This window comes from Telmatherina bonti (genome assembly GCF_933228915.1).
Source record: "Telmatherina bonti genome assembly, chromosome: 20".
In the NCBI taxonomy this organism is placed as follows: domain Eukaryota; kingdom Metazoa; phylum Chordata; class Actinopteri; order Atheriniformes; family Telmatherinidae; genus Telmatherina; species Telmatherina bonti.
Genome location: NC_136618.1, coordinates 29310311 through 29334375, shown reverse-complemented (window position 1 = coordinate 29334375; position 24065 = coordinate 29310311). Strand labels below are relative to the sequence as shown.

Genomic DNA, 24065 nt, shown 5'->3' with positions numbered 1-24065 from the left:
ACTCATAAAGAACTATTACCCCAATAAACACATTATGGTGGCAACATGGGTTCAGCCTTGTGGTAGGTAGGCAGCTGCTCTTCCTCCAGAGCTACCGCCCCAGTAAAGCATCATGTCTGCTTTAATGCAGTGCTGCCTGAGATCACCAGGGTCCAGGTTTGACCTTCAGCCTTGTCCCATGCGCAGATTCCTCCTGATTCCTTCAATCTTTTGATGATATTTTGCAGGATGTAGATGTTTCCTTAATTTATTTTTTATTTTATTTTTTTTTACAAAGTTTGTCTCAGATTGGTGAACCTCTGTCCGAAATGCTGTTTTTATACCAACTCATGTTACTGACCGATTAACACAACTAGTTGCCAAATGCTCCTTTTTCTGACTTTTTCCCAGTATGATCATTTTCTTGCCCCTGTTGAAACTCTTTAAACCAAATTCAATATTTTCCATGAAATGACTTCAGCATCCGATATACTGGTCAATGAGTTTTGAAATTCATTTTGTTTTTATGTTGTCCCAGCCTTTTCTCCTTAATTGGGGGTTCTTTTGGGGATTCATGGCACTACTGGTCACTCTGACATAATCAGGGAGTCAAATTACACAACGGAGGGGGAGAAAAAGATGAGAAGTAAAAACTTAAAGATTCAGGAGAGCAGAATTTAGTCTTTATCATTGATTATCTTAAGAAAGTTAATATCATGATGTTGAATGTCTTGTAAATGTGCTACACAGCAACAAACACTCCAGGGAGACCTTCAGCAAACATATGAGGGACATTTAAAAATCTCAAATAGATTTTAAATGAAGGAATCACTGAACAACCACCACTCGAACTGCTCTGTCCTCAGGCTTTGTAAGCAAAAAAAGAAAGATCAGAAATACGTTCAAGACCATCTTAATGACTGATGTGATCATTTACACGAATTTTCACATCCTGCCTGACACATTGTGTCTAATACTAACACAGCGAGGACGTTATGGAGTTTTAATTAGTATATTATGTCATAAAATAGACGTAAAATATGTCGTCTGTTCTCCATGCAGGATGTATGGAAACATCCATCTCTTAGTTTGTTTCTGTCCCTGATTTAAATCAAACAACACATCATGGGTAACAATAATGAAGTGCAGATGAAGGTTAAATGAGATAACGGGACGGGCGATGTACCATGCTGTGAACATCCAATTCAGATTCAATCAGACGAAGACGTGAGAGTCCGAAAGGCGCCAGGCGATGGCGGCCATTTTGGGCCTCCAGTTAAGATCAAGTCATCGGATCCTGTACCGCTAACGGCGCTCCCTTATGGCTCATATTTCAGCAGCTTTGCCTGGCAGAATGATTGAATTACAGGAGAGGCGGGGGAGCGTGGCGGCCAGAACAGGCCGTTTACATCCACCAGTGGATTGGACCAGTAACGCCAGGGAAAACTGACAGGAAACTCAACTCAACTTTATTTCTAGCCCTTTAAAACAACCAGAGTTGAAACAAAGTACTGTACACAATCAGCCAAAATAAAAACAGAATAAAACAGTTCAAATAAGAATAAATAATACAATAAAACAACAGGTCACACAAGAAATACGGAATTAAAACAATAAAACAAACTGAATAAATAGTAAATAAAACCAATAATAAAAATAGACTAACACTGATCAGAAACTGTCTTACGTTGGGTTAAAGGCCAAGGAATAAAAATAGGTTTTGAGATGAGTTTTAAAAATGGACAGTAAGGAGGCTTGTCTAATACGGAGGGGAAGCTCATTCCACAGTTTTGGAAAGGCCAAAAGTCCAGCTCTACATTTGGTGTGGATCTCTCTGCAGTGTGGAAAATGTCCAGCAATACCTATTTTTGACCATTTTCATCAGTTTATTTAACCTATTTTTATCTCAGTTTATGCTTTACAAACTATATTTCATCTCAAGTTGTTTGTTTTGTTCAGTCTTTCTTCAGCTGCAAATAAAACAACTTCAGTTTGACGTCATTTCCCCAGTTATAAAAATGGACCTCCTCGTGCTGTAACAGTGGCTTTGCATGAAGCAGCACTTTTAAAATAATTCAAATCGAATGAAACTATAGTTTTTCTTTCCGTGAAACACATCAGTCATATTTTGTATTGCTAGCTTTCCATCCCGCAGATCAGAGCTGGATTAAAAGTGCACTGGCCTCTGGGCCCAGAGTGTTCCAGGGGCACCGTTCCACACCATAACATTGTAAAAATTGTGAATGATACACTGTGAAACGACATTTATAACATCTCTCAGCCAGTGGTACCAATAGCAATACACTAGACAGTGTGGACTTTAGAATCTGGCTTTTATATACATTTTGTTTCATGTCTAAACTGCTGGTGTATACCCTATGTGGGCCCCACATGGGCCCCCAATGGGTGTGAGCCCCTGGGCCCATGCCCATTGGGGGCCCATTGGATAATCCAGTCTTCCCGCAGCTGCTTGGTCAACATCAAAACTCTTTACGGTAACGATCTGAAAGGATTTTTAATTAACTTTATCATGACAAAGAATATGAAATGTTGCACCTTTAACGCCCTGGAAGCAGAGAATGGTGCTGCTGATGGCAGTATTTAACATGTCATTACACCAGTAATAAGGGTGACCCAGGGAAGGACCGCCTCTGTGCCTCGGAAGGGGAGATTAGAGGACTCTGTTGCCATGGGAATACTGAATCAGTGGGAGGGAGGAGAGTATCAATCAGATACTCGGGGTGTGTGTCGGCGGGACAGTAAGGGTGTATCTATTTACCAGCTATCGGTCTGGTTTTAATAAAGCTCCAGTGCAGAGGGGCGATGCGTCAGGGGCGGGGTATTTGTGTGCAGATGTAAAAGCCTTGTGTATCCCTGTGTACACAACATATTTACTTAACATGTTCTTCAGTCTGGGTGTGTGTGTGTAGAGCTGACTTATGTGTCCCTTGCCTACTTGAGAGCAATCTAACCGCAGGGTGGAGCTCAGTTCAAGGACATAGTGTGTATGTGAGCCACGAAAGTGGGGAATGCCCAGCAAGCATGTCCATGTGGGGCCCAGATAAGGCTTCAGGTAAGGACCCCGAGTGGGTTTACCCACAGTTTCCAGTATAGGCTCACCTGTGTTTGTCTATATGGATTTCTATAAGGAGGTCCATTTTGGTGAGTTTCATAGGAAACCTTGCAGTCCACATATCCCACTCAGCATGTCCATGTGGGGCCCATAAGGGTTCAGTTTAGGCTACATGTGTACAGAGTGGACATGGGTTTAAACTGGGCTAATTTTGCAGGTCCCATGTGGTTTCAGTTACATGGGCGTCATATGTGGACGGTATGAGCCCCATAAGGGATGGAGGTGGGCTGAGCGGACATAGAGAGTCCATGTGAGCTGGCTAAACGGGCGTGATGTTTGGCCCCAGCTGGAACCTAGTCAGAACCAACTTGAACCCCATATGGGCAAACAGGTCAGACCACCATGGAAACCGCCCCATTTAGGAGCCTTATCTACAGCTCATTTTCAAACCTTATGGGCCCCACATGGACCTGCTGGCTGGGTGGTCATATGGAACATCTGGACTGGTTTTCTCCACCATTTTAGTCATTCCAAGTGTTTAAATCAGGTTGGATCTGAGCCCATTCTGATTGGCTGTTAAAAAGGAAGTAAAACAATTAGAGCTGATCGTTTCTGAGCGTTCCTCCTTTAAATCTTTACAAAGTGGACAACAGGTCTTCTTAAAAAAGCCGTCTACTGCCTTGAGCGTGTGTCTTTATTGTTTTAAATGTCTTGTTATCCACTGTTTGTTTTAATCCTTATGACTTGATTTTATCTTGTAAAGCACTTTGTGTTGCCCATGGCATGAAAAGTGCTAAAGAAATAAAGTTTGATTTGATTATTTTTGGTCCATCAGAGTTTCTCATCCAACCCGATAGATGTCTCTTAGGAAGGAGTAAAGACATTAAAAATGTCTCCATAAGCAGAAAGTGATTTAAACAGGTCAATTTGGCCAAACCTGATTACTCTGTAAGCCCTCAACAACTCCAGATGGGAATGTTATATGTCCTGAAATCAATAAAGTTTTGTCACTTAATGTATTCTTCAGGATGTGCCTCTGATTGGCCGACTGTTCTGTAAGTGGGACGCGCTCGGACATCTCCCCCATCGCTGTTCTAATGTGTCCTGTAAGTGAAGCCATTTTTTTCTCTGAGTGGTCCGCTGGCAGGTCGTCATGGTTGCGTTATATAAGCCGGCAGACATGCAGTCCCGCCATCTGAGGGCACCTTCATCAAAACGTTTCAATTTAGTGAGTGGCTGCAGCGGAGGTGACAGCCCCTCATTACACCGGGGAGGGTAACCTCTGAGCCGAGTCGCAGGGTCAGATATTGATCCGATGCGTTCATTCTGATCGTTTGTCTTCCATTCGGTGGCCCGAGCTGCTCTCAGAGCTGCGCCCCGGCTCTCTGACTGATCACCGCGTGATCGCAAGCCACGCCGAGCCGCAGCGATTTTCCATCGCTCAACCAATTACAGACGTGGACAGGTCGGGCTCTTTTTCAGACTGAAAGAAAACGGCAATGTGTTGCCGGGCGAGCGGGCACCAACGACACGGTTCGGAGGAAAACCAGGCCGAGAGCTTCTGGCTCTTCTCTTCCAGTTTAACCCTTTATGGGGCAAGTGACTATTTTTAATCACTTTGTTTTCTTTCATATTCAGCATGAAACTATTTGTTTTTGTTAATGTAACAACAGAACGGGGGTCTTGTTTCATACCAGAAGGACAATTTTAGGTTAAAATTTCTAATTTCAAGGTATGTCAATCAGACAAAGACGTGAGAGTCGGAAAGGCGCCAGGCGATTGCCCTATAAAGGGTTAAATGAATAGTTTGTAAACCATTAATATGCAGAGAGTCTATTAGAACAAATGTTGCCAGAACTGATTGTTTCTGTCTACCTGTGACCTTTTAAGTCAGAGTATTTCTTTTTATATATGAACTGATGATTATTTGTTTCATTCCGTCTCTCTTATGAGGGAAAAATCAGTTGTTTATGGTGATGTCCGCACTCTTCATTCATGTAATCCTTAAGTTGTTAAAGGTTGTAGTAAGTATGACATGAAAAAGGATAAAAGAACATTTATAAAGTTAGAGGCAGCACCGTTGAGACGGATGATGTGTTATTCTTTTGGTTTATTATATGTGAAGAAGTTAATACTCGGAGTCGAGCTCTGAAACGTCTTTCTAATGTATGAATTAGACATTTTTAGGTTGAAGTTTAGGTTTTTAAAAAAATCTCTATTGAGTATTGGACATTACCATGGTAACCAAGTAAGCAGAGGAGACACATCATTTATGAGGCGGATCTGTGTGATTTGCCTCCACTCTGTAAGCAAGCCTGATTTAGTTTAGTTCAACCAATCAGATTAAAGTTTACCATCACTTTTTTTGCTGTTCTGTAGATATATAGATCATAGACATAAATTAATCAAAAGTAGAAACATGGTTTCTTAACTAAAGTGACAAAATAATGTATAATAACTATGCAAAAAAAAATACATACTATAAAAGAGCTTTTATTTTTTTATTTTAATTTCTAAGTTTGCTTTTATATCCCTTTTTTTTCTTTACAATTTCAAATTTTATTTATCCAGTTCTACAGTCGTTACATTGGTATATTTACATTTATTATTTTCTTTTTTAACGACTCTAAAAGTGGAATAAACTTATTTAGGATGCGGATCTACAGTCACAGTGGTTGGTTCAAGACAACGGACCTGTAAGTCAGAAATAACAGGATAATAACAGCATTGAGAATAAAAATAATAGAAAAAAAATCAATAGAAATCATTGAATTATAAATTTTAAAAAATTTAAATAATAAAATAAAATGTATCATCCAAAGGTATTCTTTATTTTAATTTATTTATTTTAAATTTTTATTAATGTTTTTTTTCTTCATCTGTTATTACTCTTCGTCCTTTTATTTATTATTTTAGGAATAGTGACGCATCTAAACAGAGGACTTTTACATAATCTTGTATTTATATTTAGGTTTGGTTATAATGAACCATTTTTTACTATTTTATATATTCATTTTCCTACTTTGTCTCCTGCAGCAGTGAAGAGATGAGCAGGTCCTGCTCTCACATCAGGACATATTTCTGCTTGACATGAAATTAATGTTTAAAATATCAGAAAGCCTTTCGATGAGAAGATAAACAGAAACAGTTGGCACTCTTATTTCTAAATGTCAACACAGATTAAAATTCAGATGCTTTCTAACGCCGCTGCTGCATGTGAACCTCCCATTAAACCTGTAGGCTCCTGCAGAATGATGAAATTTACCTGCAGACACAATTATAAACTATACCAGATGTTAAAGTCCAGTTTTCATCTGTTTCAGAGGTACAAATTATAATAAATGCACTAAAATAAATGCTTCTTATGCAAATTGCCCCCTCAGTGTAACACCCTACCGGATAATCACGCTGTAATATAAATGAATGGATAATTATCAATGATCAAACTAAACGCTAGAGTGATTTGCAACACAGCGTGGACGCGTCAGCGTTTTTAAACTTTTCAGAGGTGCAGCTGAGAAGCACGTCGTCTCGTCCCTGGTTGGGTTTCTAATGATTAAAATGACTGAACTTTCAGCCTGACGTCTGGTTTCTTTAAAGTTTTTTCTGCTCTGGTTTGGACTGACGGCACAATGTTTCACACAGCAGAGTTTCTCCTGACGTTGCAAAAGCTTACAAACAGACTTAAAGGCAGAAACTCTCAAACTTCTGAGCGGTGAGAGGCCGGCGGTTTTAGTTTTAATTCCACAACATTAATCCCGTCAGAACAACAAGAGTCATGTCACACTGCTTCTCCTCCGCTTCAGTCCTGCTTTGCAACTTCTTTCCCTCTCTGACCCTTAGCAAGCGTGATGGTTTGACATGTAATATTTTAGATAATATTTGTGTATTAGTCTGCTGGGCTGCTTGCGTTTATCAGAGATGATCCATAGAGGCGGCGTGCATTGATAACATTGCTGCAGCGACACCTGGCAGCAGGTGAACAGTGAGTCCTACAACTTAACGTGTTAGTGTGAGGATTTGAGTGACTCTGATGAAAGACAAGCTGAACAGCAGGGTCAAAGTTTCAGGTACTGGAGCTTTAATGGGATGTTACTGGTCTGCCCCAGTCAGGATAAACCAAAAGTGGTCAAAGGCAGAAAAACATGTGACAGTTTTATATCAGGAGTTTTGCAGCTTTACACGGTTTAAAAACCTACTTAAACTTTGACATGAATCAGCAGCATAATTAGTTCCTAAACTGGTGTTCAGGGTTCGACGCTGTAAAGATGCTGCTGTATTTACAGTAGAGCCTTTTGATACCATTTACTTTTATTCTTGTAAAGATAATATTTTCATCCTGTTATTTAGCCTGCATTGTTTGTTTTATTTATATGCATCTGCCTTCTGTTGTCTTGTATTTGTATCTTGTTTTAATTAGTTGTCGTCTGTTTTATGCAACATCTAGTCTTCATTTTGTAATTACTCCTGTTTGTTTACCTGTCCAGGGACTGCAGATGTAAATTAGCTCTTAGCTAACTCTATTGCAGTCATGTATTTGCAGAATGACCCTGTCAAATAAACAAGAGGAAAGAAAGTAAAGAAAGGTATGGAAGACAAGGCTCATTGTCTCAAGTCTGTCTTGGGGATTGAGCATCCACTTAACCTGGATGCTCAATCCCCAAGCCCACCTCTCTAATCACTAGTCCACCACATACCCTTATAATAACTATAGATTGAAGAGGAAATGTAGTGAAAAGTGCTGAAAAGGTGACAGATAGGTGCAAGTGCACCACAGTTTTTCTGCTTTTGGCTGCGTAGCCACCAGTCCAGGTGCTGATCCGTGTATCCGTGTATATATTGTATTGGGAGGTGAATTTAGGGGCAAATGTGAAATATTCTGCAGCACCTTCTGCCTCTAGTAAGAATGCAGCCACACAACTTTTCAGAAATGGTCCTGGTGCTTATGTACATGCACATGTATGTAGGTTGTTCTTTCTCATTCTTTCTTTTTTCTTTCTCTCTCTTTTTCCCTCTACGAGGTGTTTTCTGTTTTCTCTTCTTTTCGATTCTCTTTCTGTCCCTCTTCTGTCCTCTCCGGTCCAGCAGTACAAACTTTGTAATACAAACAATTATACAAAATATAAATAGAAAAATAAACCAAAAATCCAGAATATCAAGGGGAGCCTTATATCTATGATGCTTTCCTTGGAAAAGTAAATTTGCCCAGCAGAACACAGCATCCAGAAAATTCATTTTGCCTGCTTAAATGCTGGGGGGTATTTGGCAAAGGGATATTTGCCCAGGGTGTAAAACAAGCTAAGACCACCATTGGGTTCAAGAATGGTCTGAGCAATACAACAAGAGCTTTGAGATGTTGACTTTCATGGAGGTCAGGATGAAAATGGATAGTCCTGCCAGTGCAGTAATGGCAGGACTATGCAGTAGCGAGGTCTGTTGTGCTGCATGTGAGGGAGTCTAGTGAGCGATGGCTGGATTTCCATTTGCTAATGAAGCAATGTTCGGAGGAGTAGAAAAACAGAAACGTGAATCAGATGTTTCCATTCACTGATTGGATAAACTGGATGTGTAGAGTGACCAGAGGGCTGTAACATGAACTACACCACAACTGGTTGTAATTCAGTAGACATTGTTGTTTTAAAGGGAAAGAAATGACTTGATGGAAAAGAAAAACAGAAATAACTGTGGTGGACATCCACAAGAGAAAAATGGAGAGAGCTCTAATTTCCTTATTCTCTTCCTTATTCTTCGTGCTATTGTATCTGGAAAGCGAGTTTATTGTTTATCAGCTCAGACCAGAAGCAGACGGATTTAATCTTCATCTGGTGAGATGCATCAAGTCTTCTTCAGAAATCTTTCACTCGATTAAAGCAACACTACATAAGTTTTCAACGGTAAAACTCAGTGCTTCTGACTCATTTTGATGACGTTCATTATGGACAGTTCTGCAGCTGTCATTGCCCTGCAGTCACAGGAATAAAAACTGCCCTTCACATCTTTTCCTCCCAAGCTGCAGCGTCACATGACCACTGTTGTTTGCTTTATAGCACTGTGTCACAAGTCAGCTTATGTATTTTATCATACTAGGAATATTGAACGTGCACCATGTCTAATTCAAGAAATGGGAGCGGACATCATCAGAGAGAGAAAGGAAACAAAGAGAGAGAGCAACAAAGCAAAGAGTCAACAAGGGACTTTTACTGGCTGCAGAGAGCTCAGAGAAGAGACAATATATATTCTTTTTTTTTTATTTGTTATTTGTTTATTTGTTTGTTTTGAATAAGTGTTTGTAATACAGTTTGCATAGTATTACTGGACTTCACTGGAGAGGATAGAAAAAGGATAGAAAGAACAGAAAAAGAGTTTTTCACTCGAGTGACTGAGTGATTAATTGCATGTGTAAAATATGTCATCTTCCGAATGCAATGTAAGTAAACATTCAGATTCTTCATAAATAAGGAGAATAAGGAGGTTTTGATGGATTTGATTTACAGCTGTGACAACATACCTGCATCCCCCAAATCAGCGTCCCTCACTTCAGATGCCAACTTCAGATTTTTAAAATGGCATCAGATTTATTTCTGCAATAATGGTTTAATTTTGGTTAAAATCCCAAATTTATTTGAAACGTAAATATTATTTTTAGAGATATATTTCGTTTCTACCATTTTCCTTCTTCTTCACATCTCTAAATGCAGATCAAAAACAGAAATGGAAATCCAGCTATTGCTCTAAAGTTTTATGTTTTATTAGCAACTGTTCCGATCATCCTAATTCTATCACCAAACCTGGCGTATTGATGAGTAGGAGGACGGTGTTTTTAATGTGCAGTGATCTTTCCACTCTCCCGAAACATTCTGCCAGGAGCTGCTGGTTTCATCAACGCGGCTAAGTAACAGGAAAGTGAAGGTTTACGAGTTGAAAGACCAAAAGAAATTTCACCGGAAACAAAACAATACTTTTTTTTCAGCTCTAATTAAGAGATGTTGCTGTGTGTTTTCATGCATGAAGTTTAGGTATTTGGAAGATTCGGACAAAAACACGTTACATGAACAGATTATATCCAGCTGATGTGTTATATTCAGCTTTTATCATTTTTCACATTCGTGGATTATTCAGGAAAATCTTTGAACTTTCTACCAGAGCTGCATTGTTGTGTGTGACTCACGCCATGACGATGACGCTGAAGTCGAGCCAGTTCCAGGGGTCCCTCAGGAAGGTGAAGGGCCCCAAACAGAAACCTCTCGCCAGGATCTTTATGAGAGATTCAAATGTGTAGATACCTGTAAAGGTGTACCTGAAGAGACAAGAGGAGATGCAAAGGAAGGAAATAATGGGATAGAAGAAAAGTAGGAGTCGGAAAGGTGGATAACAAAAATGTGACGGAAAAGAGGAGAAGAACGGGAAAGAAGGTCAGGATGAGATGGTGGATAAAAGAAATGAGGAAGACGAAAACAAATTATGAAACAAATATTCAATAAATTAATAAAACTCTGAAAGCATCCTTCACTTATCCATTTGGTCCCAAGTTTGACCGACTGGAGTCAAGAAGACAAAACAGGCAGTCCAGTCAGATGTGTGCCAGGAGCTGCAGCTGTGACACAGCTGGAAGCCAGTAGCCAACACTTTAAAAGGGACAGCTCACCTTTTCTGTTGCCAACACATCCTTGTGACGACAGAGAGCAAGTAAAGATGGACGTCATTCTAATGGAAGTGAGACTGACGGTGCCCATAGCATGATTACGTTTGTTATGTCTGCTCTGATTGTAGATCCTACAATGGACAGGCAACCTGTCCTGGGTGAACCCCACCTCTCACCTGAAAGCTGCTGGGATAGGCTCCAGCTCACCATGACCCTTAATCAGACTAAGCACTTCGGACAATGAATGAATGAATGATTTTAGATCTAAAGTTTCTTTTCCTGTCATAAAATAAAGAAGCTGCAGTTTTACTTTTCACAGGTTTTGTTTGAATCAGTGAGTGTTTACAGAGAACAACGAAAAACACCAAATCAACAGTAAAACCACACATAAAACAAGATAAGAGTGCAAATGCAACGAAATACATGGAATCACGTGCAAAACGTGACAGACATACGTAGGAGGGACAGGGAAAGGTATAACACAAGAAAGAATGAACACCAAACAACAATGCTTAAATAAACCAGGACGACTCACAAGGTCTCAAGAAGAAAAAGCAGAACTGGGGGAGCTAAAATCAGCCATATCAGACCATTTTAAAGGAAATGAAACAGCACAGAAGTCATCGTATCGGAGAGCAACAGAATCAAATGCTGGGGCCAAAGAGGCTGCAGAAATCAGGAAGCCAAAGATACCACCAACCTCAACAAGGGCCTTTCATTGCTGTCTCCTGCAAAGACCACCGGGCAGCAGGAGGCGTGACTCACCGGGGAAATTACCAGTTGGGTCACGCCTCCGAGAATCCACCAGTAGATAAAACACAACCAGCAGACAAGGATGATGGTTCTGAAGAAAACCGATGTGACGGCCAAAACATTGAGGGTAAAACTGCAGCTCCCTTCTAAGAACTGATGGTTCCAAGTCGTCCAAATAGGTTTTGGTTCTCTGTTCTAACCAACAGAGAACCAAAACCTCCCTTAGAGCTGCATCACCACAGCCTGGCACACCAGACTGGAGCGATCTATATAGTCTGGACTCCTTCTCCTTCATGGAGTTTCACATCGGTCTGAAACAAACCGGCTACTCTGATTGGTTGATCTGAGGAGACTCTCGCCTTACGTCACCACGTATTATTCAAAACATTCAAGATGGCGCACGGACGTAGCGGGAGTTTGTTTCTTTTCGATCAGGTTCAAAAAGCGCCACCGAGTTGCCAATAACGCCATGCTGCCTCACAGCAAAAACAACTTCTTTACTGCACACCATGTTTATTTACTTTTGTTGCGTTCGCTCTACTCAACACTTCCAGACATTGTAGGCCGCCGCTTTACTGACATCATGTCCACCATGTTTCTGATTGGTTTACTCCACGCTTGTTTGTCCCGCCCTGGAAATCCGAGTGAGTCCCGAGACTCTACGCTGGTCCAGCGAGAGAGTCTGGCTTGCCAGGATAGCATCACCATGGAGCTTTAGAAGACATGTTACCATTAGCATTCAACACTTTTCTGTGCTTTTGCCGAGTCTGGTAGAACTTTGTTCAGGTTCAGAGTGACGCGCTACCGACGCGTTAACTTCTTCATCCCGTCATCGCTAAAGCTAAAGGTTTGGCTTCATCAGATACTGAAAGCAGTATATGATGCAGAAAGAGACATAAAAATAAGCTTTTTTTGAAAGTAATAACATGTAGATTGTTGCTTTTCTTCCAAAACAATAATAATGAAGTAAGGAAATGTATAATATCAAACCTGATGTGAAATGGAGACATTTCACATCAGTTCTCCATTTAGTTTTGACATTTGGAGTTTGACATTTTCATTCTGCCCGATTGACCTCTGAATTCATCCCCGCCTGCGTACGGTGGGCAGTTCAGTCCAACCGATCCATCTGAATGTCGTCTGGTCACCATTAACCCAACAGATCAGGTGAGCCCCCCCCCTCTGACTTTACTTCTTCAGCTGTACATGTACATTAAGTAAAGGACAGACAGACACACAGAAAGCCTCTGAAGTCTACTTACTCCACGTATTTGGCCCAGTACGCCGGCTCCGACATGGCCATGAAGCAACAATTGGTCAGGATGGTGCACATGATGAACAAACTGAATAATGTGAGAAGGTTAAGGAAGACGGAGGTTTCACATTACACTCACACATCAGAAACCATTTCATCTGCTACTATGGTTCAATGCAAAGCTGCTTTATCTTCTCAGACATGCTCCCAAGACTCCCTTAAGGCTGAAGTGGAGACGTCTCCATCTGTTGGAATAATTTACTATGCTGGATCTGCTGTATATTTTCTCTGATGACACTTTGTCACATATAGTGCCTTGGATAACGTGTAGCTTAGATCCATCCTTCCTTCATTCATTCATCCACCTCTTCATCCTTCATTCCTCACTGGAATTAACTGATTAAATATCCACTGCTTAATATTTCTATTAAAAAAGCACCTAAAAACAATACAAATCCAAAAAAAACATGTATCTATGTACATTTGCATGCAGAACTGCAGAGAAAAGGCTGGAAAGTGAAGATCTGAGCCGCAAGAATCGCCACTTTTAGGTAACTGTGTCTTTATTTGATGCAGAATAACCGAAGCAAAAAGGTGAATCTGTCAGACTGAAGTGATAATAACCACAAAACTGCAAACAGTTGTTGTCTTGGTCAGAAGTTGGATTTAATCATTAGACTTTTAATTTGGTGTGATTTACTGCTCGTCAGCGCGGAGAGGAACAGCAGCTCAAATGGAGAATAAAAGTGTCCTGAGTGTTTTGTTGGCGACCAAAGTGAAGCTTTTATGAGTCGCTCTCTCACCAGCTAAATGCCCGACATGTAAATGTAAAAATCTTTTTTTTAATTTACCACTTTATGCGTGTGGAGAAATTTTTACATGCGCTGCAGTTTTAAACAACTTCATGTCCCATTAGTGCCAAATAAAGATGAAGTGTCCTGAGTTGAATCAGGTTTGCATGTAGCTGTGCCTGCCACAATCAATGCAGCAAATTAATCTGCCATTACCAGCACCCACGTAGAACCCCCCCCTCCCCCTCCCCCGAAGCGTCTAATCATTTCATAATGGGGAGCGGTAACTTTCCAAACTGTCAGCAGCAGTACAGGTTAAATATCAGCTTCACCTGCCGTGTTCAGCAGGCTGCACGTGATCGGGTGGGAGAGACTAGGTGAGACCTCGCTCAGCTGTCAATCACAGCTATAAATGAATCATAATTATTGTAATTTGGCAGACGGAACGCGCTGCCAGGCTGAAAGCGGCCCAAACTCTAGCTGAAACTTGTTTGAGTGGTGGGGTAATTGTTGATTGAGTGCCGGCTGTAATGACGCCGCCGGAGTGCCGTGGCAGGCGGTGAGATAATACAGTTAACGATTGACAAACAACGCAAACGTCCCCCCACCGCGGCTGCCACACAGCCAGAAGCTAATTATCCTGTAATGATAGCCCTGCTGTTGTGGACCTCCCAGGCCACCATACCGGTAATGTCATTATACCTCCCACATCCATGGCGGGATCCATCTTCCTCACACTAATCTACCTTACTTTTTTTTCCTTTTCCATGTCCACATTCATGCACCTTCATCATCGTCATCTTCTCTGTTCCATCTTGACCTGCGGTCAACCCAAGCAGCAACCTCCAATAGTTAAAAGTGAAGCCTATGCGGAAGTGCATAAAACTGAAGTTCCCCCTTCATCCACTAGGGGCTCCAAAACAGAGCAAATCCCCATAGACTCCCTTAAAAAGATAAACTTCACAACAGAAATAAACATGTTTACAGCCTGGTTCAAAAATCCATTTTAGGTTTAATAGTTCAGGTTTACCTTCATGACAACTGTGGGGGGAGTGAATTTTTTTCTAACTCACCCGTTTAAAAGTAATTTAATGTCAAAGTTCGACATATTTAGGGGCGTGTCCTTTGATTGACAGGTACCCAATCTCCCACTTTAAGTCAGAAGAATATAGAACAACTGCGGTTTTTAGCCGGTTAGCTTCTGTTATCTCCTGGTTAGCGCCGTTAGCTCTTAGCTACAGGCAGCTCGGAGTTCGCTCGATGTCAATCATCTACCATGACTCTCACAGCCCCTCTCTCAGCTCCACCTCTTTGCCCATATTTGTATTTTCCACGCGAGACGACACACATGCCCCTGCCAAGATGGGGACGGTAGGAACCGCCCACCGAGCTTCAATTCAGCTCTTCAGAAACCTACGGGAGACGTCATGGAGGCTCCGCCCATCTCTATATACAATCTATGGTTCAACCAGATCAGAGCCGAGCAAATCAAACCCCATCGTTGTCTTCCTGGTAGCATCGCTGCTGCTAAACAGTGGGGAAATACAGCAACCTAACGGGAAACGGGCCAGCCGGCAGAAAACTGTCTCCGGGGACAGTAGAGTGTCCTCTAGAGCAAGGACCCGTGAGAAATGTGACCGAACACGGCGTGCTCCTTCAAAAGTGTGTTTTCTGTTTTATCACCCGAGAGATAAAACACACAACGTTAGCATTATAGCATCAAAGCTTTCTGTGTGTGTGTGTGTGTGTGTGTGTGTGTGTGTGTGTGTGTGTGTGTGCGTCCTGCTCACACCACAGCTTGTCATAGTGGCGCCACTGTGGTCAGGCAGAAATCCAGAACACACACAAACACTTCTAAACCACAAGCTCAAACTCCACTTCACCTCCACAGCTCGTACCCCCACATCCACACCCCTCCTCTCCACAACAACACACACTTCTTATTTCTGCATTTTTTTTCGTTGGGGGCACACAAACCACTCAATCGAACACACACACACACACACACCGCCAAACAGAAGCAGCGCCACACCTCTTCTGCCGACCTCTTCACCCACTTATCCCCGTGACAACAGCAGCGTGTCCGCCGGCTCGACATCTCTCAACACCGGGAGCCGCCTCCCGTGGTAAAAATAGACAAGTGTGAGGTGTGGATGAAAGGGGTTTAAGGGTTTGGGGAGTCAGGGGAGGGTAGGCGGGGGTTGGATTTTGGGTGTGAAGTAATATTTGACATGTAAGCCTGGAGCGGACACCCACGATGGGCAACAGACCAAACTCCCACAGCTGATGGCTTCTGCTTTTAAAGCACATCTGGATCAACAGCGTCAACTTCCGTCTTTAATCCTGATTGGTTGAAAACGAAACTGTGGCGGGAAATCCATGAATCCTGTGCACAAAAAAAATAAAGTCATGTTTCCATTTTGTTCCATCAGCGTCCTTTTCATGACTCATTTTAATGGTTAAACAGCAACTACTGCAATTTTTAAGATGAATCTGCATCCAATACAGATGAATCAAAGCTTTCAGCTACTCAACCATCAGTTTGTTGAAGTTTGATTCTTCTGGTGATGCTCCATACAGTTTCAGTAGGAGACACATCTGGTCAGTGCAACACACTGGCGATGTGGCAGTACCGATCATGGCATCATGGTATCGGTGTATCATGGTATCATAATATCATGGTATCCTGGTATTGTGGTGTCATGGTATCATGGTATTGTGGTATCGTAGTATTGTGGTATCAGGGCATCATGGTATTATGGTATTATGGTATTATGGTATTATGGTATCGTGGCATCGTGATATCATGGTATCATGGCATTGTGGTATCGTAGTATCATAGTATCATGACATTGTGGTAGCATGGTATCATGGCATTGTGGTATCGTGGTGTTGTAGTATCTTGATATCTTGGTAGCATGGTATCATGGCATCATGGTATCATGGTATCATGGCATCGTAGTATTGTGGTATCATAGTATCATAGTATTATGGCATTGTGGTATCATGGTTTCATGATATCATGATATCATGGTATCATGGCATCGTGGTATCATGGTCTTGTAGTATCTTGATATCTTGGTAGCATGGTATCATGGCATTGTGGTATCTTGGTATCATGGCATCATGGTATCATGGTATCATGGCATCGTGGTATTGTGGTATCATAGTATCATAGTATCATGGCATTGTGGTATCATGGTTTCATGATATCATGGTATCATGGCATCGTGGTATCGTGGTCTTGTAGTATCTTGATATCTTGGTAGCATGGTATCATGGCATTTTGGTATCTTGGTATCATGGCATCATGGTATCATGGTATCATGGCAATGTGGCATCATGGTATCATGATATCATGGCATTGTGGTATCGTGGTGTTGTAGTTAATATCTGGTAGCATGGTATCATTGTATTTTGGTATCTTGGTATCATAGCATCGTGGTATTGTGGTGTTGCAGTACCTTGATATCTTGATATCTTGATATCTTGGTATCGTGGTATTGTGGTATCGTAGTATCTTGGTATCATGGCATCGTGGTATTGTGGTATCATGGTATCATGGTATCATGGTATTGTGGTGTTATAGTATCTTGGTATCGTGGTATCTTTATATCTTGGTATCATGGTATCATGGTGTTTCTTTTGTAGTGCTAACTGAAGGTCTGTAAATACTCTGCAGGTACGGATAATAATGTTCGTTTTCTCACGGCAGTAAAAAAAAAAGTTTGTTCTGGACCAGCTGAGAGGATTTTCTACATCATAAAAAGGTTTGCATGTCCGTCTACTTCCTTGCCACCTTGGTCAGCTTTTCCTCAAAACTATCCATTCAACCTTGATCAGCGGTCTGCAACCTTTACAATCCAAACAGCCATTTTCCAATCAGACCGGCAAAATGTCGTTTATTTACACTGATTTTTATACATTTTTTTAAATAAATATCTATTATAGAAAATGATCTTTCAACTTTATTTCTTATTGTAGCTTGTAAAAAGAAGAAAAATAAATATAAATTTATATACTATTATAATATTTAAAATATATGATATAATATATTATATATATATATATATATATATATATTTTTTTTTTTTTTTAATTATGTTAAAAAAAAACTTTTTTAAAAAAAGCCCTTAGTTTCATGACTACAATAGGAAAAATTCATCATGTTACACAAAAAACAGAAAAACTGCTAAAACTTGCACATGTTAATATATCTATATCTATATTGAAAAACATTTGTTGGCTCTTGACGTTTTCTGAGAGACGTCCAAAGAACCGCAGGTCGCAGACCTCTGACCTTTAGCAGAAAAGAAATGACAACGAGACAAGCTGTGATGCTTTCTCCCAACCAACCCAAAGAAAACCAAAATAATGTTTCAAACGAGAGCAACTCCAGAAAGCACGGAGACTCACTTTCACCACCAAACCCTTTTACCTGCTCTGTTTTACCTTCCTGATTCATCATGCCTTTGTGAGCATTCTACAACGTGTATGGACTCCGAAGTCATTTAGTTGTGTTTTGGATGGAAACAAAGCAAATTCATCTTCATATATGCACCATGACTCAACCAAGAGAATATGCTGAAAATAAATCCTTCCTGTAAATAATAAAGTTTTTGCTTTCATTAACTTACAATGAGCATTATGTCACTGTGACATTTTTAAATTCTTTGCCCTCAAGCCCACAATTTCAGTTTATTGTAATAGAAATGTGTTCAAACTCACGAAAGTCACATTTCAGGGGCCGCAACAAGAGATTTGATATGTTGGGGGGTAAAACAAAGTTTCAAACAACTGCTTTGACATTTCTGCCGAAAACTAACAGATTAACAAACTAATCAAGTAATAGGAGGAAGTAATGGAAACTAAATGAGCGCCGGGGGTCCCAACAGAAGATTTAGGTCCAGAGTCGCACAGGCAGTCCAATCCAGCTGAGATTCAGAGGTTCTTCGTCTCTTTCGGATCTTTAAACCGATTAAATCCACATCTCAGTCAGGTACTGTTCACAGCTTACCCAGAAACAGGTTAGATCTCCAGAAATCAGCCAGACAGGAGCCTCAGACAAGCTCCAGTTTCCAGGAACCGACCTGGACGTTACTGTAACTGTGAATGTGCGTCGTCTTCCACTCAGCTGGGTGAGTGCGTCCAGACAACTGATGCAGAATCTCTACTGCTGCGCGTTTACGGCTCAGCAGAAAGCTGAACATGATATCTGGCTCACAAATACAACTGTCAGGGTGAGTCCTCACACACTGTCAGCTGGTCATAACTGCATACACACCATCATTCCTGCCAGTGTGTCTGGACACCATCCAGCTGTGGATCCAGTAAAAACTCACACTGGAAAATTTCAGCCAGTCTGAAGCAAAACACAACGATGTAACAGTGTTAGGAAAGTGTGTGATGACTAACACTGCGTGGGCCTGTCACTTCTCAGAAACAGTGTTTTAATCAATGAGAGCGCTGCTGCCTGTTGGCTTCGTTTGCTGTTAATTCCATAAGAAAATATCCTCTAATCTCCATTTATTTCTCCTAATGTTTTAACAATGTTATCAGTTATCAATGCAGGAGAAACACACAGAAGCTGTGTGCATCAGAATGACTTCTGTCATCGTTAAGAGGTTTTGGTTTTACCTCAAAGTTCAACAAGTATCATCGTGCATGTTTTGGACCATTTGAGGAAAATTAATTCATTGTATCATTGATTTATTGCATGTTTTGGACCATTTGAGGATAATTTATTGTATCATTGATTTATTGCATGTTTTGGATCATTTGAGGAAAATTAATTCATTGTATCATTGATTAATTGCATGTTTTGGACCATTTGAGGATAATTAATTCATTGTATCATTGATTTATTGCATGTTTTGAACCATTTGAAGATAATTATTTCATTGTGTCATTGATTTATTGCATGTTTTGAACCATTTGAAGATAATTATTTCATTGTGTCATTGATTTATTGCATGTTTTGGACCATTTGAGGATAATTAATTCATTGTATCATTGATTTATTGCATGTTTTGGACCATTTAAGGATAATTTATTGTATCATTGATTTATTGCATGTTTTGGATCATTTGGGGATAATTAATTCATTGTATCATTGATTTATTGCATGTTTTGAACCATTTGAAGATAATTATTTCATTGTGTCATTGATTTATTGCATGTTTTGGACCATTTGAGGAAAATTAATTCATTGTATCATTGATTTATTGCATGTTTTGGACCATTTAAGGATAATTTATTGTATCATTGATTTATTGCATGTTTTGGATCATTTGGGGATAATTAATTCATTGTATCATTGATTTATTGCATGTTTTGAACCATTTGAAGATAATTATTTCATTGTGTCATTGATTTATTGCATGTTTTGGACCATTTGAGGATAATTAATTCATTTACCGGACCCCAAGCATGCATCTGTGTGGTGTTTTCATGGTGGTGAGCCCTAAAGAAAACACTCAAACTATCAGATGAAGTTAACTCATTCATTTCTGTTCAGGAACTACATCACATCACCTGATACTTGTCCTCCTCTCTCAACCATCCAGCTCATCACATCCTGCTACACTCATACTCGTACTCACCATGTTGTCGCAGTCTGTTCTCTGTTTATTCCTACTGGACACAAATCTGGCACATCAGGCCACCATGAGATCCCGCCATGCAAAGGTTCGAAGCAGTGAAACGGCCACGCATCGGCACCGGGGCGGCCCAGCTCTGTGCACGCAACAAGCTTCAGCAGAACGGTAAACCCCTGCTGGCTGCACTGTTACTAACCTCTAACATCCCCCCCCCCAACAACCGCAGGCTTCATGCAGTGTTCCTACAGCATTAGACAGGTCAAGGATATGAGTGGACCAGGATCTTGATGGCGATTCTGCGGATGGGGTGGAAAGGGCTGAAGATGTAGAGGGCAGATGTGGCACTGAAGCGGAAGATGGCCTTCCCTTTGTTTAGGACTATGAAAGTCTGCAGGAAAAGCAGAGAGATTAAAACATGTTAGAGTGGATTTTATTTATCTGTTGTGTCCTGTGAGCTTACAGCTGGACAGGTGGACATTGTGTCCCACAACATCAAGAGACACACGAGTTCAAGTGACACCATTTATGATTCAACTTAAAGCTGGGGTAGGTAATGCTGGTAAGCTAGCAGGATGTGAACGTGGCGCCCTGTATTGGCTCCTCCCCCTTTAGTTTTGCTCCGTGATCCGAGTGCTTTTTTATTCGCAGCTTCTTCCACCAACGATTTTCTCTTTCTCGGCTGTTTAGCAGAAGGAGGCAAACAAACCGAGCCGGGTCGGGAAATCCTTCCTGCATTTTCTCAGCCATGTTTGCCTTCCGAGTTTCTTCTTCACTACTTTGTATTTTCATCCTAACACGCTGTTTATATGCAGGGTGTGGCTATCAGGTATGCGCTGCTGGAGGGGGAGGAGGGGAGCCGGGAGAAGAAGCTACGAAATATAGGAAATAAACAAATCAATTCGGTCCAAACATTTGGATTGGTCAGAGTTTTTATAGATTTACAGTAAACTGAGGGGTCGAACTATATGTCTTATTGTTCATGATTACAAAATGTAGAGACTCCTATCAGGACGAGGAACCACTTCACCCACAGTAAGCAAGATTACCTACCCCTACTTATAGAGCCCAACACGACCAAGAACCTGGTTATATCAGGGACCTTTTACAGCCGCATGTTCACAGCAGGTCTCTGAGATCTGCTGACCAGAGTCTGCTGGCTGTTACACAAACATGGTTGGAAACTAAAGATAACAGAGCCTTAGCAGCATCGGCTCCCTGTGGAACTCCTCTTCCTCTCAGCCTGAGATCGGCAGACTCAGTGGTCTCTTTTAAAAAGCAGTTAAAAACACTTCTTTGTAATCTTGCTTTTACGTTATTTTATGTTGTTTTAAGTTTTGTGTATTATTGTAAAGCCCTTTGTGATTTCTATCTTGAAAGGCGCTGTATAAATAAATATTTAGTTATTTACTTAACCTTTTAAAAGCAGAGGTGCTCCAGAAGGGGGGACTTTAACAACAGATTGTGCTAAAATGGCCTCTTTGGAGACCATACCCATTCACCTGAACTGTCTAACTTATTTTGTTGAGTTGTGCTTCCCCAGAAGTGGCATTTGCAGAGATAATCTTCATATATTTAACTATGGTTTACAGTAAACTGAGGGGTATAACTATATTTCTTATTGTTCATGATTACAGAATGTACAGACTACTATCAGGACGAGCAACCACTTCACCCAGAGTAAAAATAAATGTCTCTGAGTAAGATTACCTACCCCAGCTTTATATTTAGTTAAAGAGCCCACATCACATTTCCTTATTGGTTCATATTTCTGTTTTTGGGGTCTCCGAGAATGCTTTTATATGCTTTAATGCTCAAAACACATTATTTTTATGTTAGTGCGCATTTCTGCTCTGCATTGTCAATTTTTGTTCAAAATGCTCCATTTTAGCTCCCGTCTGTTCTTAGATCTGCCTCCATAAAAACCCAGTCTGCACTGATTGGTCAACAAATTCTTTTTTTTTAACATTTTTCTTTTTGTTCTTCCATCGATAACACACCTTGGGAGTTATACAACATCTCTAAGCAGCAAAAACATCTGCACACAAATATTCATAAAATGCTTGGTTACATAAACATCACCAGTCATTATTTGTATTTAGCAGACTTGGACGTTAGTTTCTCTCAGTTCTATCTGCTTCTCTTTCTCTTTCTTTTACCCCTACTCCCTTTTTCTTCCCTTTTCTTCTTCTCTCTCTCTCGCTTTTTTTTATAAAGGGAAAAAAATAAATAAAAAAGTAAATAAAAATAAGTGAAAACATACAGCAGGGACAAGTGAACATATAGAACAATGGCAATAAAACTTACAAATATGAACAATATGGACTAGTGGATAGTGGTGTTATCTTAACATTTTTGGAGTATCTCTATGATATTGCACTTCGTCTAAACAAAATCCCTTCTTATGTCTGATATATTGGGTCCATCTTAGCCAGACCTGGTCAAATTTATCCCTCTGGAGTCGGAGAGACATAGTCAGTTTCTCCATGACATATATCTGGTAAATAGTATTGTAAAGTTCTTGTATTCCAGGTGCATCTCCTTGGAGCCATTTTCTGGTCATGGTTTTCTTAGCTGCCATTAAGATGATTCTTAGTAGGTGATCATCTGGTTGAGAACTTATATTGGGAATTTCCAAACCCAGGTATAAATGCATTAAGTCAAATGGGATCTGTGTATGAAAAATCTTTTCAAGACATTTGTGGGTAGCTTGCCAGAATGGGAAAATTTTGAGACAGGCCCAGATTGGTCATCAACTTCCCAGTGAATGCTGCATTTACACACAGCTGTTTTTGCATTTCAAACTCATCTTAATGCAGCTGTGTTTCATAATGATGCAGCTGGTGTTCAGTAATGTCTGACAACTTCTCCAGGTTGTATCTCACCACTAGCTTAAAACAGCTGGAAAAGACACGGCTCCACTCACCTAATAAGTAAATAAATCAAGACATTTGAAAGGGTTAGCGAGCGTTAGCTACCATTTATCAGCTCCGCTGCTGTTGGGCTGAAAATATAACTAGCTTGTAATCATGCATACACATGTTCATCATGGCTACGTCCCGTATTCTGTATTTGTTATAGCATCTTTTCTTTATGACCTCAAAAATTAACAGTATAAAATGGCCAGTTTGACCAGATGCAGTTGACTACCTGGTTGTTTTATGGGTCCTTACATACCATATATTAGGGCTGTGACGATATGCTTTTTCGATTCGATCCTGATTTTTTTGGGTGCCAATTTGATTTAAATTGCAATTCTCACAATTGTTCGATATTGTTCGAGAGATCATATTTCTCCAGTTTTAGCCTCTCTTCATTGGCTGCCTGTTGAATCTAGAATAGAATTTAAAATCCTTCTCCTTACATATAAAGCCCTCCACAACCAGGCACCACTATATATCAAAGACCTCATTGTTCCTTATATACCAAGTAGAGTACTTCGTTCGCAGACTGCAGGCTTACTTGTGGTTCCTAGAGTCTCAAAGAGCCGAGCAGGAGGCAGAGCCTTTGGTTATCAGGCCCCTCTCTTATGGAATAAGCTCCCAGTTAGTGTTAGGGAAGCAGACACCCTCCCCACCTTTAAGACTAGGCTGAAGACTTATCTTTTTGATAAGTCCTATAGCTAGGGATGGTTAGCATCCCTTAGTTATGCTGCTATAGGTTTAGACTGCTGAGGGACATTTCCTGATACACTGAGCTTCTTTCTTTTTCTCTTTATCTCTTTCTTTTACCCCCCCCCCCCATAACAGTGTTGCATCATTAACATGTATGTCTCCTGTCTCAGCAGGTCTCCCTGGCCGGGAGTAGCAGTTCCTGTTGTCTGTTGTCTTTCTGTCCTCTTCCCCCCACACAGCAGAGGCAGATGGCTGCCTGTCCTGAGCCGGGTTCTGCCGGAGGTTTCCTTCCTGTTAAAAGGGAGTTTTTTCCTTCCCACTGTTGCCAGTGTGCTTGCTCAGGATGGGAGATTGAGTTGGAC

At 40.8% G+C, this 24065-nt stretch overlaps 1 protein-coding gene across 1 annotated transcript in view; it reads right to left on the bottom strand.

Annotated features, from left to right (window-relative positions):
• The window catches only part of LOC306770982 (sodium channel protein type 3 subunit alpha-like), a gene marked incomplete at both ends in the record, with an annotated part of 254781 nt that overhangs the window by 229005 nt on the left and 1711 nt on the right, over positions 1-24065 (bottom strand). Inside the window, 3 exons of the mRNA XM_079260002.1 lie at positions 10221-10349; positions 12710-12807; positions 20370-20480. Coding sequence (XP_079116128.1) covers positions 10221-10349; positions 12710-12807; positions 20370-20480 — 338 coding nt within the window. The remainder of the gene's footprint in view (positions 1-10220; positions 10350-12709; positions 12808-20369; positions 20481-24065) is intronic.